We start from the raw sequence: 12,620 nt of genomic DNA, 5'->3' as shown, positions 1-12,620 counted from the left end.
TCCCCTGCCGCGGCCCGGCCCCGGCGGCGCGGGGGAGGCGCCGCCGATTTCGGGGGGCGGGGGGCGGCGCCGCGCACCCCCCCCCCCCCACTGTCCCCCTCCCCCGGCGGAGGGCAGAGGCCGGCGCGGGCGGGGGCGCAGCGCCGGGCGGGCCCCGCTCCCCCCAGCGCCGGTCCCGCCCTCCAGCCCCCACCGGCCCTGGCTAAACTTGTCCCGTCCTGCGCGGCCTCCCTCCCCCCGTCCTTCACCCCATCCCTCCTCCTCCTCCTCCCGCTCGGTGTGTGCGCGCGCCCCAGCTACTCGCTAATTGAAGAGCTGGGATTCCTCACGTGAGAAGTTGATTTGTAGTTTGAACACGTGGCTCATTCAAAAAGCCGGAATATTCAAGTAATTTTTTTTTCTCTCTCTCTCCCTCCCTCCCTCCCCCTCCCCTTCTCTGTGTGTTTTTTTTTTTTTTTTTTTATATATTGAGAGGCGGTGCCTGCACGCACGTAGTGTGACATTTTCATAGTCCGCCTGCTGCTGCCAAAGGGGCTTGGGGGCAAGACAAAAAAAGTAGTTTTTTCCCTCCCCTCCTCCTTTTCCTCTCCTCAGCCCGCCATCCTTGGCCCCGGCGCTGGGTGTTTCCCCCGCGCCCCCCATGCGCCCGGGTAACACGGCAGGCACTTAGGGCTCCCATTTGGTCACATTTTTTTTTTTTTTTTTTTTTTTTTTACCCCTTGAGAGAGGGAGGGAGGGACACGAGCTGCAGCTCTGATTTTTTTTTCCCTGTCCTCTCTCTCTCTCTCTCTCTCGCTCCCTCTCCTTCCTCCATCGCATTTTGTTTTATTTCTCCCTTCCTCCCCACCTCCTTTTGCAAGACGAGGGTTGTAATCCGCCGTACGCGTGTCTCCGAGCCGCCAGGAAGATGAATAAGCTCTACATCGGCAACCTCGGCGAGAACGTCAGCCCCCTCGACCTGGAAAGTCTCTTTAAGGACTCCAAGATCCCTTTCTCGGGCCAGTTCCTGGTGAAGACGGGGTACGCCTTCGTGGACTGCCCCGACGAGAGCTGGGCGATGAAGGCCATAGAGGCACTTTCAGGTGAGCGGCCCCCTCGGCGCTCCGCGGCCGCGCAGCCGGGGCTCCCTGCTCCCCCCCTGCCCCTACCCCCAGGACCCCGCGGCCAGGTGAGGCGCGGGCGGCCCCTTTCCACGCGCGCCCGCGGCCACCCGGCCTTCCCGCGGGGGCTGCGCGGCCGTGGGGCCCCGCGGAGGGGCCCGGCCCGCCCGCGGAGGGGCCCGCGCTGCAGCCTGGGCCCAGCGGCCGGGCCCCCGCGGCGCCGCGCCGCCCGTGTTTTTTTCCACATCCCGCGGCAGAGCCCGCCCGGCGCGGCGTGGGCTTCCCCAGCCGGGGGCAGCGGGGCGGGCTGCGGAGCGCGGCGCGGGGCAGCGGCCGCACGCACACACGCGCCGCAGCCCCTTGCGGGGGCCGCCCGCCCCCAGGAGCGGGCTGGGGCGCTCCGCGGGTCTGCGCAGGCCGCGGCTTTTTTTTTTTTTTTTTTTTTTTCTTTTTTTCCTCGCAGGGGTAGGGGCGAGCCGCGTAATTGCCCCAAACTTGGGCCGGGGGGGGTAGCCCTGCCTGCCCCCCCTCCCGCCCTACGCTGCTATTTATTTCGGTTTCTCTTTGCTGCTCTCACGCACCCATCACCGCCTCCAGCAGCGCGCCGGCTCCTGGCCCCGACATCCTGTTTTTGTGTGCTTAAAAAAAAAGAACGGCAGGTTTTGCGCGTGAAGCGGGCTGTGCGGCCGTCTCCTGGGAGAGGCTCTCTTGGAAGAGAGAGCGTTTGCTTTATTTCTATTTATTTTGATTTTAATTATCTTGCATTCGGCTTTCGCCGCCTTCCCATCTCCTCGCGGAGAATCGCCCGAAGTTGGAGGCCCGGCGGCCGGCGGCGGCTGCGCGGGGCGGCGCGGCGGGCCCCGGGCCGGGGCCGGCGGGGCGCCCCGCCGCTCGGGGCGGGAGGCGGCCGGGCCCCGCCGGGCGCGGGCGAGCGCGGGCCGCGCTTTGTTCCCTCCGCGCGGCCGCCGCGCCGCTGCCCGCGCCGCCGCGCAATGGGCCGTAACGTGTTGCGCGCTGGTCGGCGGCGCGGGGGGCGCCCGGCCGCGCTGCAATGTCCCCCCTCTGCTTGTCTCGGCAGGTAAAGTGGAACTGCACGGGAAACTCATAGAAGTTGAACACTCAGTCCCTAAAAGACAAAGGTAATTTTTTTCCCTTTTTTTTTCCTTCCCCTTCACTCTCAGTTAGTTGCCCAGGCAGAAGCAATTTGAAAAACGCCTAGGTTTGTGCTTCTCGTCCTTTCAGATAGATTGGACTGCTTTCTTAAACCCGCTAACGTGCCCTCTGCGCTATCCTAGAGGTTTTCCAGAATCACCCCATGTATTTCTAATGCGCTGTATTGGCCAGGCTACAGGAGAAGTGTATCTCTCTATATATTTTTTTAAAAAAGGCTTTTTGTGGGAGAAGAAGGGTTATGGTGAGATGGCAAGTGATTTTTAAGATTTTAAAATTTAAAGTTCCTGAGAAGAGTTAAAATCTGGGTGTTAGCAGGAAATGAAATGTGGTGTTTTGAACTGTGTAACGGGCAAGCACATGAGCTTCACTCCAGCAACAAAAAGCATCTTGTAAATACATTGGTATACATATTTTTGATTCTGCCATGTTGGAGTATGCAGCATTTTATAGGCATACAGTGTAAGTCTCATCTGTATTTCAGAGGATTTTTTCATTATTATTTTGAGCTGAAATGTAGAAACAGAAGGAGAATGACTACTTCTCAATAAGGACAGCATTTATGCATCCTTAATTTCTAAGCGTATGTTTAATTTTTGCAAGATGGTAATTTTGTGGGCCTCATTTAAAGAAGCAATATTTACAATACAGCAGGGTAGTATTTTTATACTGCCTACAGCAATTCAGTCTGACTTTTTCACTAATATTTAGATTATAGAAAAGCTGGAGTGCACTAGAGAGTAATAGCAAAATAGATCAAACTTTCCACGTGCTTGTTCCTGCCCTCCATTATTCAATCTGGGAAGTATGTCCGTCTCTACAACTTTATTAGAAGGGGCTCCTACTATTTCCCGGTTGTTTTTAAAACTGCAGTCTATCTAAAATAATTGATTTGAAAAGGTGAATTAGCTGTCTTGTTGGGAATTAGATCTTGGTATTTTGCGAATTAGAAGTTTAATCTTTATTTAGTGTTGGAGGAAGGCTTCATTTGAGGAAAGCATGGAGGATTTTTGATGGTCTAGAGCTAGCAAGGAGGAGAAAACTCTGGGCCAATTCATATCATGTTAATCTTCATGGTTATATTTATTTGATACTTTAATTGAGAAATTAATACATTTTATGCTTTTTTCTTTATTATGCATGATATACAGGTTTGTAATTCACAGTAGTTTATATTTCAGCTTTTGTATGTATTAAAATATTCTTGTAGGCTTAAAATACTATTTAGATTTAAATAAAAAAAATTTCATGGGACACACAATAATTGATCATTCCCTAGAAGTCTCTGTAATAAGTGAGTTTACAAACATGTTTATTAATCTTAAGCATGTGCAAACAGCGATCTATTTACGCTGTTAGAAACAAATTCATTTTATTCATATAAATGTAAATTAACAATCACTGTTTAAAAACCCCACTACCTTTTATATCACTATATAGTGTATTTAAATGTATTTTCCTGTTCTTTTATTTGTCAGTTCAGTTAAAATTGTGAAAGTACATTCTTCCTGTGGGATAGCATGCCTTCATATTTGCTAGTAAAGTAGGAAATATTGGAAGCATGCATCTGTCTAACTTTTGTTGAAAATAATTCTACGTTGAACTTTAGCTCTTTTGTAGATATACATTGCCAAGATAAAGGCATAAGATTCCAAAAATTGCAAATATGATGGTATCAGTATGTCTGTGTTGGTTCTTCTGAAGCTCTTATGTGTTAAAACACAGTTCCATCATGCAGTATCATGTTGGAATGTATCAGTTATAGATTGGATTTATACTGCTGTTTAACAAAAAATTAAATTGCATTTCTCATAACTGCACTTCCTTCCTCTTTGTTTCCACTCCCCCTTCCCAAAATCAAATACAGAAACCTACTTAAAATTCATTCAATGGCCTCCATATGTAGAAGTGACTTCTTATTCCTTTTATAGATGTACAATACCTTTGTGGGGTCAACAAGTTATTTATTTTATTTTTCCTCCCCATGTCTCTAAACATTGTTTACTGGGTGTATATTTAGAGTGGTTAGATGCTTGTGAAAGGGCAGCCTTCAAGTATTGATTATTTTGGTAAAATTGGTTATTAGCGTGTTTTCAAAGTAACTTATTTGAAGCATTTGTATATTTTTTTTTAGAAAAGGGCAAGGTGTCAGATACAGTCAGTACCAAGGTAGGGGTGTGTGTGTGTGTGTGTGTGTGTGTTGCTCTGCCAGCCCACCCAGCGTGTTTGCATGTTGCAAGCCTGGGGTGAGTTTTCCATAGAGCCCTGCATAGTCCAGTGTTTGCTGTAGTAAGAAAAGTGATACCATTGGGGGTAGGGGTATGTGGTTTAAAAAAAACAAAGAGAAAACGGTGGATATGTGAAGTCTGTGCTTCAGCACGAGTGTATAATTAATAGTTTGGTCGAATGATTGTTTCATAAGAGTCAAAGTTGTTCTGTAGCACACTGAAATTATTCAATACATTGTATTGACCTCTGCTGGTGGGTGGCTGCTTCATGGAGAGTTCCTGCTCATTTTCATTACAATTTCTTTAAATATATATATATTTTTAAACAGATTATGCATATTTTCCACTGACAAAGATATTCTGAGGGTATCTTTTTCCAGAGGGTGCTGAGGCGCCCAGGAGGAAAGGGTGAGAGGTTTGGTAATCCACGTCCTTGTGGTGGAAAGGAAGGTCAAGGGGTGATGTCAGGTAGGGTTGCCACAAAGCTGAGTCCAGTCCCCAGGATGATCACTGAGCCCTGTGCTGGGTTCGTTACTCGGAGGGAAATTCTTGGGCCCGCTAGTCACTGCATTCCAGCTGTGCTGGATCTCCAGATGTGAAGTGGGTGCACTCAGATTTGCACAACTACCTTTCTACCTGCTGGGAAAGGGAGGCTAGTGGCCTGCTCGCAGGGAGCCTGTGTGCGGCTCTGTCCCTCCCCTCCCCCTTGGAAGTATTTAAAAACAGACAACTGGATACGCTGCAGTTGAAAGAAAGGGGCCTGGTCAAGGTTTGCTTGATAAAAGGGTGGAGAATTATTTTGGGGGAGGTGCAAAGTATTTAATAAGCTCAGAGTAGATTCCTGCCTTACTACTGAAATCTCGAGGGAATGTAAAAGGAATGCAGAATTTCTGCATTCAGACCCCTCCAAATCAGGGAAGGCTATTGCAATGCTTCAAGGTTTAGGTCACTTGATTCAAAACTTGGAGAAGGCACAGTAATGATTTTGACCGCTAGTCACGTTCTGCAACAGAACGCAGGACGTTAGTCACGATCGCTCCTCGCCCTGGTCATCTTTTTGCAAAAATGAAGATGCGGCGGGATGGTCGCAGCCCCAGCAGACTAGTCAAATGGGCCTGAAGCCCCCTGTGCATGGCGAGGGGGGGCACCTGGGGCTGCCGCGGCCCAGGTGGGCCTCCCCCGGCCCTGGCGCCTCGCCTGGGGACGAGCTGCTCCCCCAGCAGCCTCAGATGCTTGTAAGAGCAGAGCTCGGGCACTACGAGGCGGTTTTCTGGCTTGGGGGTGGGGAGAGGAGTATTTTTTCCAGCTCTGGGCTTCTCTGTTTCTACTGAAAAAATGAATTTGCAGTGTCTATCCTGGAGCTTTTCCTTTGGGAGAGGAGTGGGGGAAAAAGAGTAACAACAGTGCGCCGGATAGGTAGTGCTGCCTTTTAGCAAGCTATTTGTTAGCAAGTCTGTTACAAGTAACATAGTGAATTTCCCGCTACCCTTCACCTAGAACGCTACAGGATGTGAAGACTAAGGAAAACTGGCCTAAAAGTCCACACAAAAACTGTCTGTGCTTAATGAATGACTCTTATGCTGTTGGATGGGCACTCAATTGGACTTGCTAATTTTTAGTATAATTAGAGTTCATACGTTGTGTGTGCAGAGTGGTGGGAAATGGCTTCATGAGACGGAACTGTGTATCATAGCTATGACAGTCAAAATTATGTTAAAAATAGCTTAGTTGCATTGATTTTTAGTTTTGATTCCATAAATATCAAGTAGGGAGAAACATGCTGAATGTAAGTAGATATAGTAAAATAAACAAACCCTATATCATTTATTAGCCATATTCATGCTTTGCTCAGTGGAGGCAGGCTGAGGACCACACGTGGGTCCAAGTTAAAGTGTTTTCAGGAGTGAAAGCCCAAATTTTGCCTAATGACTTTGAGTTTTTATGCTCTGTTTCTATATCTATTTTTGCAGATGTGAAGAACTGTTTTTTTCTTTTTCTTTCTTTTTCTTTTTTTTTTTTTAATTCTGAACGCTTACAGTTATAGTGGAAAATATGAATCTGAATAGCTGTTGTGATTCCTGTGTAGGCAACAGGTTGTTAGGTCAAGGACAGATAATTCTTCACCCATTATGGTAACTGTTACGTTGTTGAAAGTTTATTTTGTATAGTTCCTCATACTGTCTGATCATCGAAAGTATCCTTTCTGTTGCCAAAAAAAAAAAAAAAAAAAAAAAAAACTGAAGTAGGTAAAACCTGTGTCTCTAAACTTGCATCCTGAAGGGTTGCTACTTGCTCTTTCTTTGCCGCATCCCCTTATGGAAGGTACCCTGAATGCATCCTTGTATGTGGACCTTAATTTGTGTGTGGATATATAAATTTTGAAGAGGGAAAAATAAAAAAGTAACATATCTTGGAAATGCAACTCAAGAATAATAAAATATAACCAGGAAGTGTTTAAAAATACTTCTCCTCTCTCTTTTTTTTTCTCCCTTAATCATCGGGTAATAAAGCGTTTCCATGTGTTTTTGAGACCTTGAAGGTGATATTTTTTTGTAAAATGGGATTTTATTTGCTTCAGTTGCTCTTTTAAGTACAGCACATAGGACTCTGTGGTGTTGGAGTACTTATGAGTTCAGACTAGCTCTTGGGTGGAGTTTAAATGCTTCTTTTTGGCCAGAAAAATTGTCAAATGGCTTAGGATTTACCTATCTAACCTAAAAAATGTGATGCCTCCTGTAAATTCTGTGAGAGGGGCCCAGATAGAATTAAAATACGCCCATCTAAAAATGGACAGGGTGAGCCTTCAAGAGATCCTGTATAAAAATGTCTTTCGTGCTCTCAATCTGCTCCCCTCCTTGAAGTCATCTTCACTTTCAGGATTTTATCATCTTGGGCTGTTGATAACCAATACCTCAAGGTATATAGCATAATTAAAGATGATTGTGGTGACTTCCTCCTTATACCAGTACAGTGAGATGGGAACAATGCATTACTGATGTGGGATTTTTGTAAATTTGACTTAAAAAAAAAAAAAAAAAAAAAAAAAGATAATTGTTTAGAACAATTGGAATTTGATTACTCAAAATCAGAAAATAAATGTAGAATGGGTGCAAATATCAAATGTCATACAGTGTAAGTACAGACACAGCTTTTCATGTTTTATAAAGGGGGAAAGATAAGGGGAAAAGTTTTAATAGGATTGATGTGCTTGCTAATACTGAAATATCACTATGTAGCTTGAGAGGACTTATATTTCTCTTTGTTTTCTCTCAATTTGTTTTCACATGCAAAATGTTTATCCATGGGTCTGTCCATGCTTTTTCACAAATGATGCAGAGTATGGAATTATCTGTCAATTATTGTTGAAAGTGAAGCTAAAAACAGAGCTTTCATTTCCTTATTTCTTTCTGAAAATGTGACACTGTTACCAGAAATATTTGTGTTATTTCCAGGCTTTAGTCTGGAGGTTCCATCCATTTTTTTCCCCTTTTTTCTTTCTCTCTCTCTTTTTTTTCCCCTCCTCTCTCCTGGACGTGTCAAGTGTGTGCATTTATGTGGCTTTCCAACCTGCATCTTTGCTGTGAGCGTCTTCACGTGCTGCCCAAATAAAGACGATATTGTGGAAAGTGCTGTGAGAGCTTCCAGAATCTCCCTGGGCCCCTGGGTTGGGGGCGCTGGGAAGGTCAGGGAGCTGCTGGGGGCTCCTCAGCCTCTCTGGGGACAGCTGTCCGCGCGGATACTACAGTTATTCCCTCTCATCACCAGAAATAACCAAACTAACTTTGAAAAGCTCTTTTATGTTTGGATGTTTAAGATAGTTAAAAGATTATACAACTGTATTCTCTCCTGGTTTTGCTTCTTTCTAAGTCTGCAATATCTGTGTGCATGTGGGTGGGTGAAAGATGAATGCATTTAACCAGCAAGAAAATCTTTAGGTTTGTGGCTGGATCTTTTTGTATTTAGTAAATAAACTGTGTGTCATTAGGGTCAACTTTAGGGTCAGCATTAAAATACTGTACGTGTGGCAGTTAAAAAGTAGGGAGGATCCCCCCCCCCCCCCGGAATATTTAAGTTTGAAATGTAAAATTGAGTTAAATTATGTTATTTGTTTTGCTCAAGCGTATTCTCATAGCGGTTGCCACAAGAGAAACCTATAGCGTAAGGACCGTCTCCCATAGAGTGCACAGGAGGCGCCTTGCTGCTCTGTGCTGCCTCTGTATGGTGTAGCAGGATCAGCACCAGCTAAATCCTCCTTTTAAAAAAATCTGAAAAGGGCCTCTCTGGCTCTCACAGGGAAAATGGGACAATCGGTGTTTTTAATAAAGTTAAAATAAGAGCACAAATAACGATGAGATGAAGGGGGATCTGACATTTTTAGGTATGGGACTAACCGTTAGAATGAAACTGTCTTGAAATGAAAGGTCTTCAGGTGGAAAGGCCGCCTTCAGATTTATTTATTTATTTATTTTTAGTATCACGATGAACTTTTGAGTATAGTCTGCTGAGAAATAATGCAGAGAAATGTTTCAAAGAAAAAAAAATATATTTAATATGTTAAATATATAAATGAAAAGCTATTACCATACAACTACTCGCAATTTAGGAAGAGACTAGCTAAAAATATCTGGAGAATTTATAAAAATAATTGAGTTTCTTTTTACTAGTATTAGTATACTCGACCAGAATTGGAGCTGAATGTTCACTTTTGAAAGATTAACTTTCATGCTCAGCTGAACTTTAGGAACGCTATTTTAAAATACGTAGTCTACACTGTGTGTCTAATATGTTTTTCTCCTCTGAAGATAGCAGAGTTTTATTGTTTTGGTAAATTGATTTTACTTCTAGATTTGAAATGTACAGATTCTGTATGTTTTCACTCCAGAAATGGAGCTTGCTTCATCTAAATGTATTCTTAAATATTCAAACATAGAAATTCTGATTCCACTTAGAGCTCTAGTTTTTGTGAGCAAAAATATTGCTGTTGACAAAAATGCTCCTCTAGCTGTTAGTTGTGTTTACAATTATTTATTTTGCTGAAACTTCATGTTACGTGGTGGTTAGTTATGAAGTGAAAAACTTGCTGTGTTTGCGCTTAGTTACCTGTTAAATAGGTAGCATTTATAGATCGATTTGGAATTCCAATTTTCTAGGAATAAGCAGGGCAAGAGAGCTAGCCAAGAGAAGGGAAAAGAGCTCCCTTGAGGGAGTTGTCCTCTGCAGTTTCTCGGTAGAGCTCTCCCCCGGGGGGGTGATCCTGCAGGCTGTCTCCCGCCCAGGGCCCCTGAGCTAGTTCTCAGCGTGCTGCAGAAAGGCGCTTGGGGGACGGAGTTTGCAAAACGGGTCGTAGCGTTTTGCACAAAAACACATATATCTCCTAGCAAGGGCGAAAGATGCAAACTTTTTAAGTCATTCCAGAACAAATCATCCAGAAATTTATTTTCAGCGATAGAGCAGATTACTTGATCCATGTACTTACGGAAGAGTGTTTCTATGATGGCAAATTTCTAATTACCATAGAAGAACAGCTCATGCTTTTTCCTGCTACTTCTAGAGCAAGAAATTCAAAATGATGCATCTTTGAAACAATATTTGAAAACCATAATAATCTATAGGATGTTTGATGAATTTAGGCAGTGATTTAATTTAAGGTAATAGACTACACTTAGAATGTAAGCCTCCTCTTTTTTTTTTTTTTTTTTTTTTTCTCAGGTGAGTTAAAATTATGTTGAAAACACTTTAAAGGTTTGTGGCAACCAGCATTTCTGGTAGAAAAGTTAAAATCTATTTGTCTGTGTCTTGGAATATTATTGCTAATTAGCAAACTACTCATTAAAAAACTATTTCATAATTCTATAATATTGTATACAGATGTCTGTCTTTCCCACCTGTGTTGGTCTGTACTGATGTGTACCACTGCAGTGTGAAAAACACACAGATCTTTCCTATTGAGGCAACTGGATACTTGAACCATGTTCTTTTCATAAAACTGGTATTCTAGTGTTCAGACAGAACTATTCACTAGGGTTAAATGAGAATGATTCAGTACTAAGTGTCTTTTAATGGTATCGATCACAGTTTTGGTGCTGGTCAACAATAAGAGTTCTTATATGACAAGCTTTGCAGTTATAGAAGTTCAATTATTTAAGCAAATTCTATGTGGTTATGGGGAATAGCATAACTCAGTGACCGAGAGCTATAACCTACCGTTGCTAATCAGAGAGAGTATTATTCGTATTGACCATAACAAGAGTGTTGTTATATCTCGTTATATGAACTTTGAATCTGCACAGGAGTATTTACTAAAGGAATTTATAAGAAATGCATATCCAGGGATGCTAGGTAATTAAATCTACATGAAAATTCAGATTTTCTTTTTTCATTTCAAGTACATATGAAGAGATCATAAGCATGTAGTTTAATATGTGATCTATAGATCTACTACCAGTTAAAGTAAAAGAATAGGAGTATCTTATAATACAGCACAAGTGGTTAATAACCTGTGCAAAATAAATGAGAAATGGATAGCTGTTAATGTCTATGCATAGCTCTTTTTTTTTAAAAAAAAAAAAAGTACTGTATACTCCTTTTTGCTGAATTTCTCCTCTGAATTTAAAGGGGGTAGTCAGGAGCAGTGACGTAAAATGTTCTCATACTGCTAATGCAGTTTCATCCAAAGATTCACTAGAATGCTTATTGGTGTACAGTGTGTTTTTGTTTTTCTTTTTAAAGTAACATTAAGTTATAGTCAAATAAAATAGCTGTCCTTTCATTATGGTTCATTATTCGTTAAATACTAAATTTGATACTTGATAATAGTCTGAGCGCTAATACCAAATGGCGAAGTCTTGTTCTAGTTTGGTAGTTTGTTTTGAATCACTGCTTATTTTGTTTGCATTAACAATATATTTAAATGGAGTTGTATACCTATTTTCATAAGCTTTCTATTGATATGGAGTTGAGAAGGGATTTTCATAAATAGTGTGATATCCTACTCCCTATCTCCTTCCTTTCTTCTTCCACCCTGACCGCTCTACTAAACAAGAAATGGCTTTTGAAATTGTCATGTAAATATACCTCATTCTGTCGTCTTTAACGGAAGTGCAAACTTTTACCCGAAGTTTCAGCGTGCCACACAATTTCTACAACTGGACCACAGTTGTTTAATCAAACTCAAGCCATGAGCAAAATTATCCTTTCAGGAACATAGCAGGTGCTTAACCCATGTAACACTGCAGTCGCATATCACTCCTTGAAAATAACCTTGGAAAAAAGATTTAGAAGATTTATCATTGTAATTTGTAGCACACTTCAAGCTTTTAGATTGACCGAGGTAAAAACCTACTTTACCTTTGTGTTGGGCTAGCTTCAGTAAAAGCACAGAATAGCGAGTGTTGCCCAGGGCTTGCTTTCGTCTTCCTCCATGCCAAATATTCAGGTTATGTATATTGCTTTCCTTTCTGGCCCTTATTCTTGCGTTACCTGGTCCACGCGCTTCGTTACTACCCCGTTACTGCTTTCGCGTAGGTTGCGTGAAGTTCAGCATCTCAACGCCAAAAGCGCGACGGCGGCGTGCGTGAGCTGCAGGAAAGGTCCGCGCTGTGGACGTGGTTGTGTCGGTTTTCTGCTGGGTAGCAGGGCTGTGTGATGTAGAGCAGCTCTTGAAAACAGCTTTTCGAATGAAAGCCGAAGTTAGTTTAACTTCCTTTAGCCAAGAAGCGTTGATGGAAATTGTGCTTGTTTTGGGATCCCAGAAAGCTTCTGTTTGACGTAGCTCTGACTTGTGTCACTGGCTGTTTCATTTTGGTTGGTGCCCTTGAAAAAACAAACAAACAAACGAAAAAAACTGAAAAAACTCACCCCAAAACAGACATGCATGCACAAAAAAGCATGTGCAAAGCAAAAAATAAAAAATAAATAAAATTAAAAAAAAAAAAAAAAAAAAAAGCAGAGCATGGAGAAGTCTGCCCAAGGTTTAGTAACGCTCTGTCGCTGGTGGGAAGTCCGTGAGGATGAAATTGCTTTTGGCCAGTGGTGGCTTCCCAAAGCCGCTGTGGTGAGTGCCCAGGGCTCCCAGCAGCAGCTTCACCCCAGCACATGTGCGGTGTAAACTGTCAGCCTGGTT

At 43.2% G+C, this 12,620-nt stretch overlaps 1 protein-coding gene across 1 annotated transcript in view; it reads left to right on the top strand.

Moving 5' to 3' along the window:
• The first annotated feature begins 372 nt into the window (after positions 1–372).
• The window catches only part of IGF2BP3 (insulin like growth factor 2 mRNA binding protein 3), a 116,309-nt gene continuing 104,061 nt past the window's right edge, over positions 373–12,620 (top strand). The window contains exons 1-3 of the mRNA XM_062567807.1: positions 373–387; positions 861–1,082; positions 2,179–2,239. Of these exons, the coding sequence (XP_062423791.1) occupies positions 908–1,082; positions 2,179–2,239 (236 nt within the window). The 5' untranslated portion in view covers positions 373–387; positions 861–907. The remainder of the gene's footprint in view (positions 388–860; positions 1,083–2,178; positions 2,240–12,620) is intronic.

The sequence above is a fragment of the Rhea pennata genome, chromosome 2, assembly GCF_028389875.1.
Source record: "Rhea pennata isolate bPtePen1 chromosome 2, bPtePen1.pri, whole genome shotgun sequence".
Taxonomy (NCBI): Eukaryota; Metazoa; Chordata; class Aves; order Rheiformes; family Rheidae; genus Rhea; species Rhea pennata.
The sequence above is the reverse complement of the archived record's forward strand: the minus strand, read 5'-3'. Positions and strand labels throughout refer to the sequence as shown.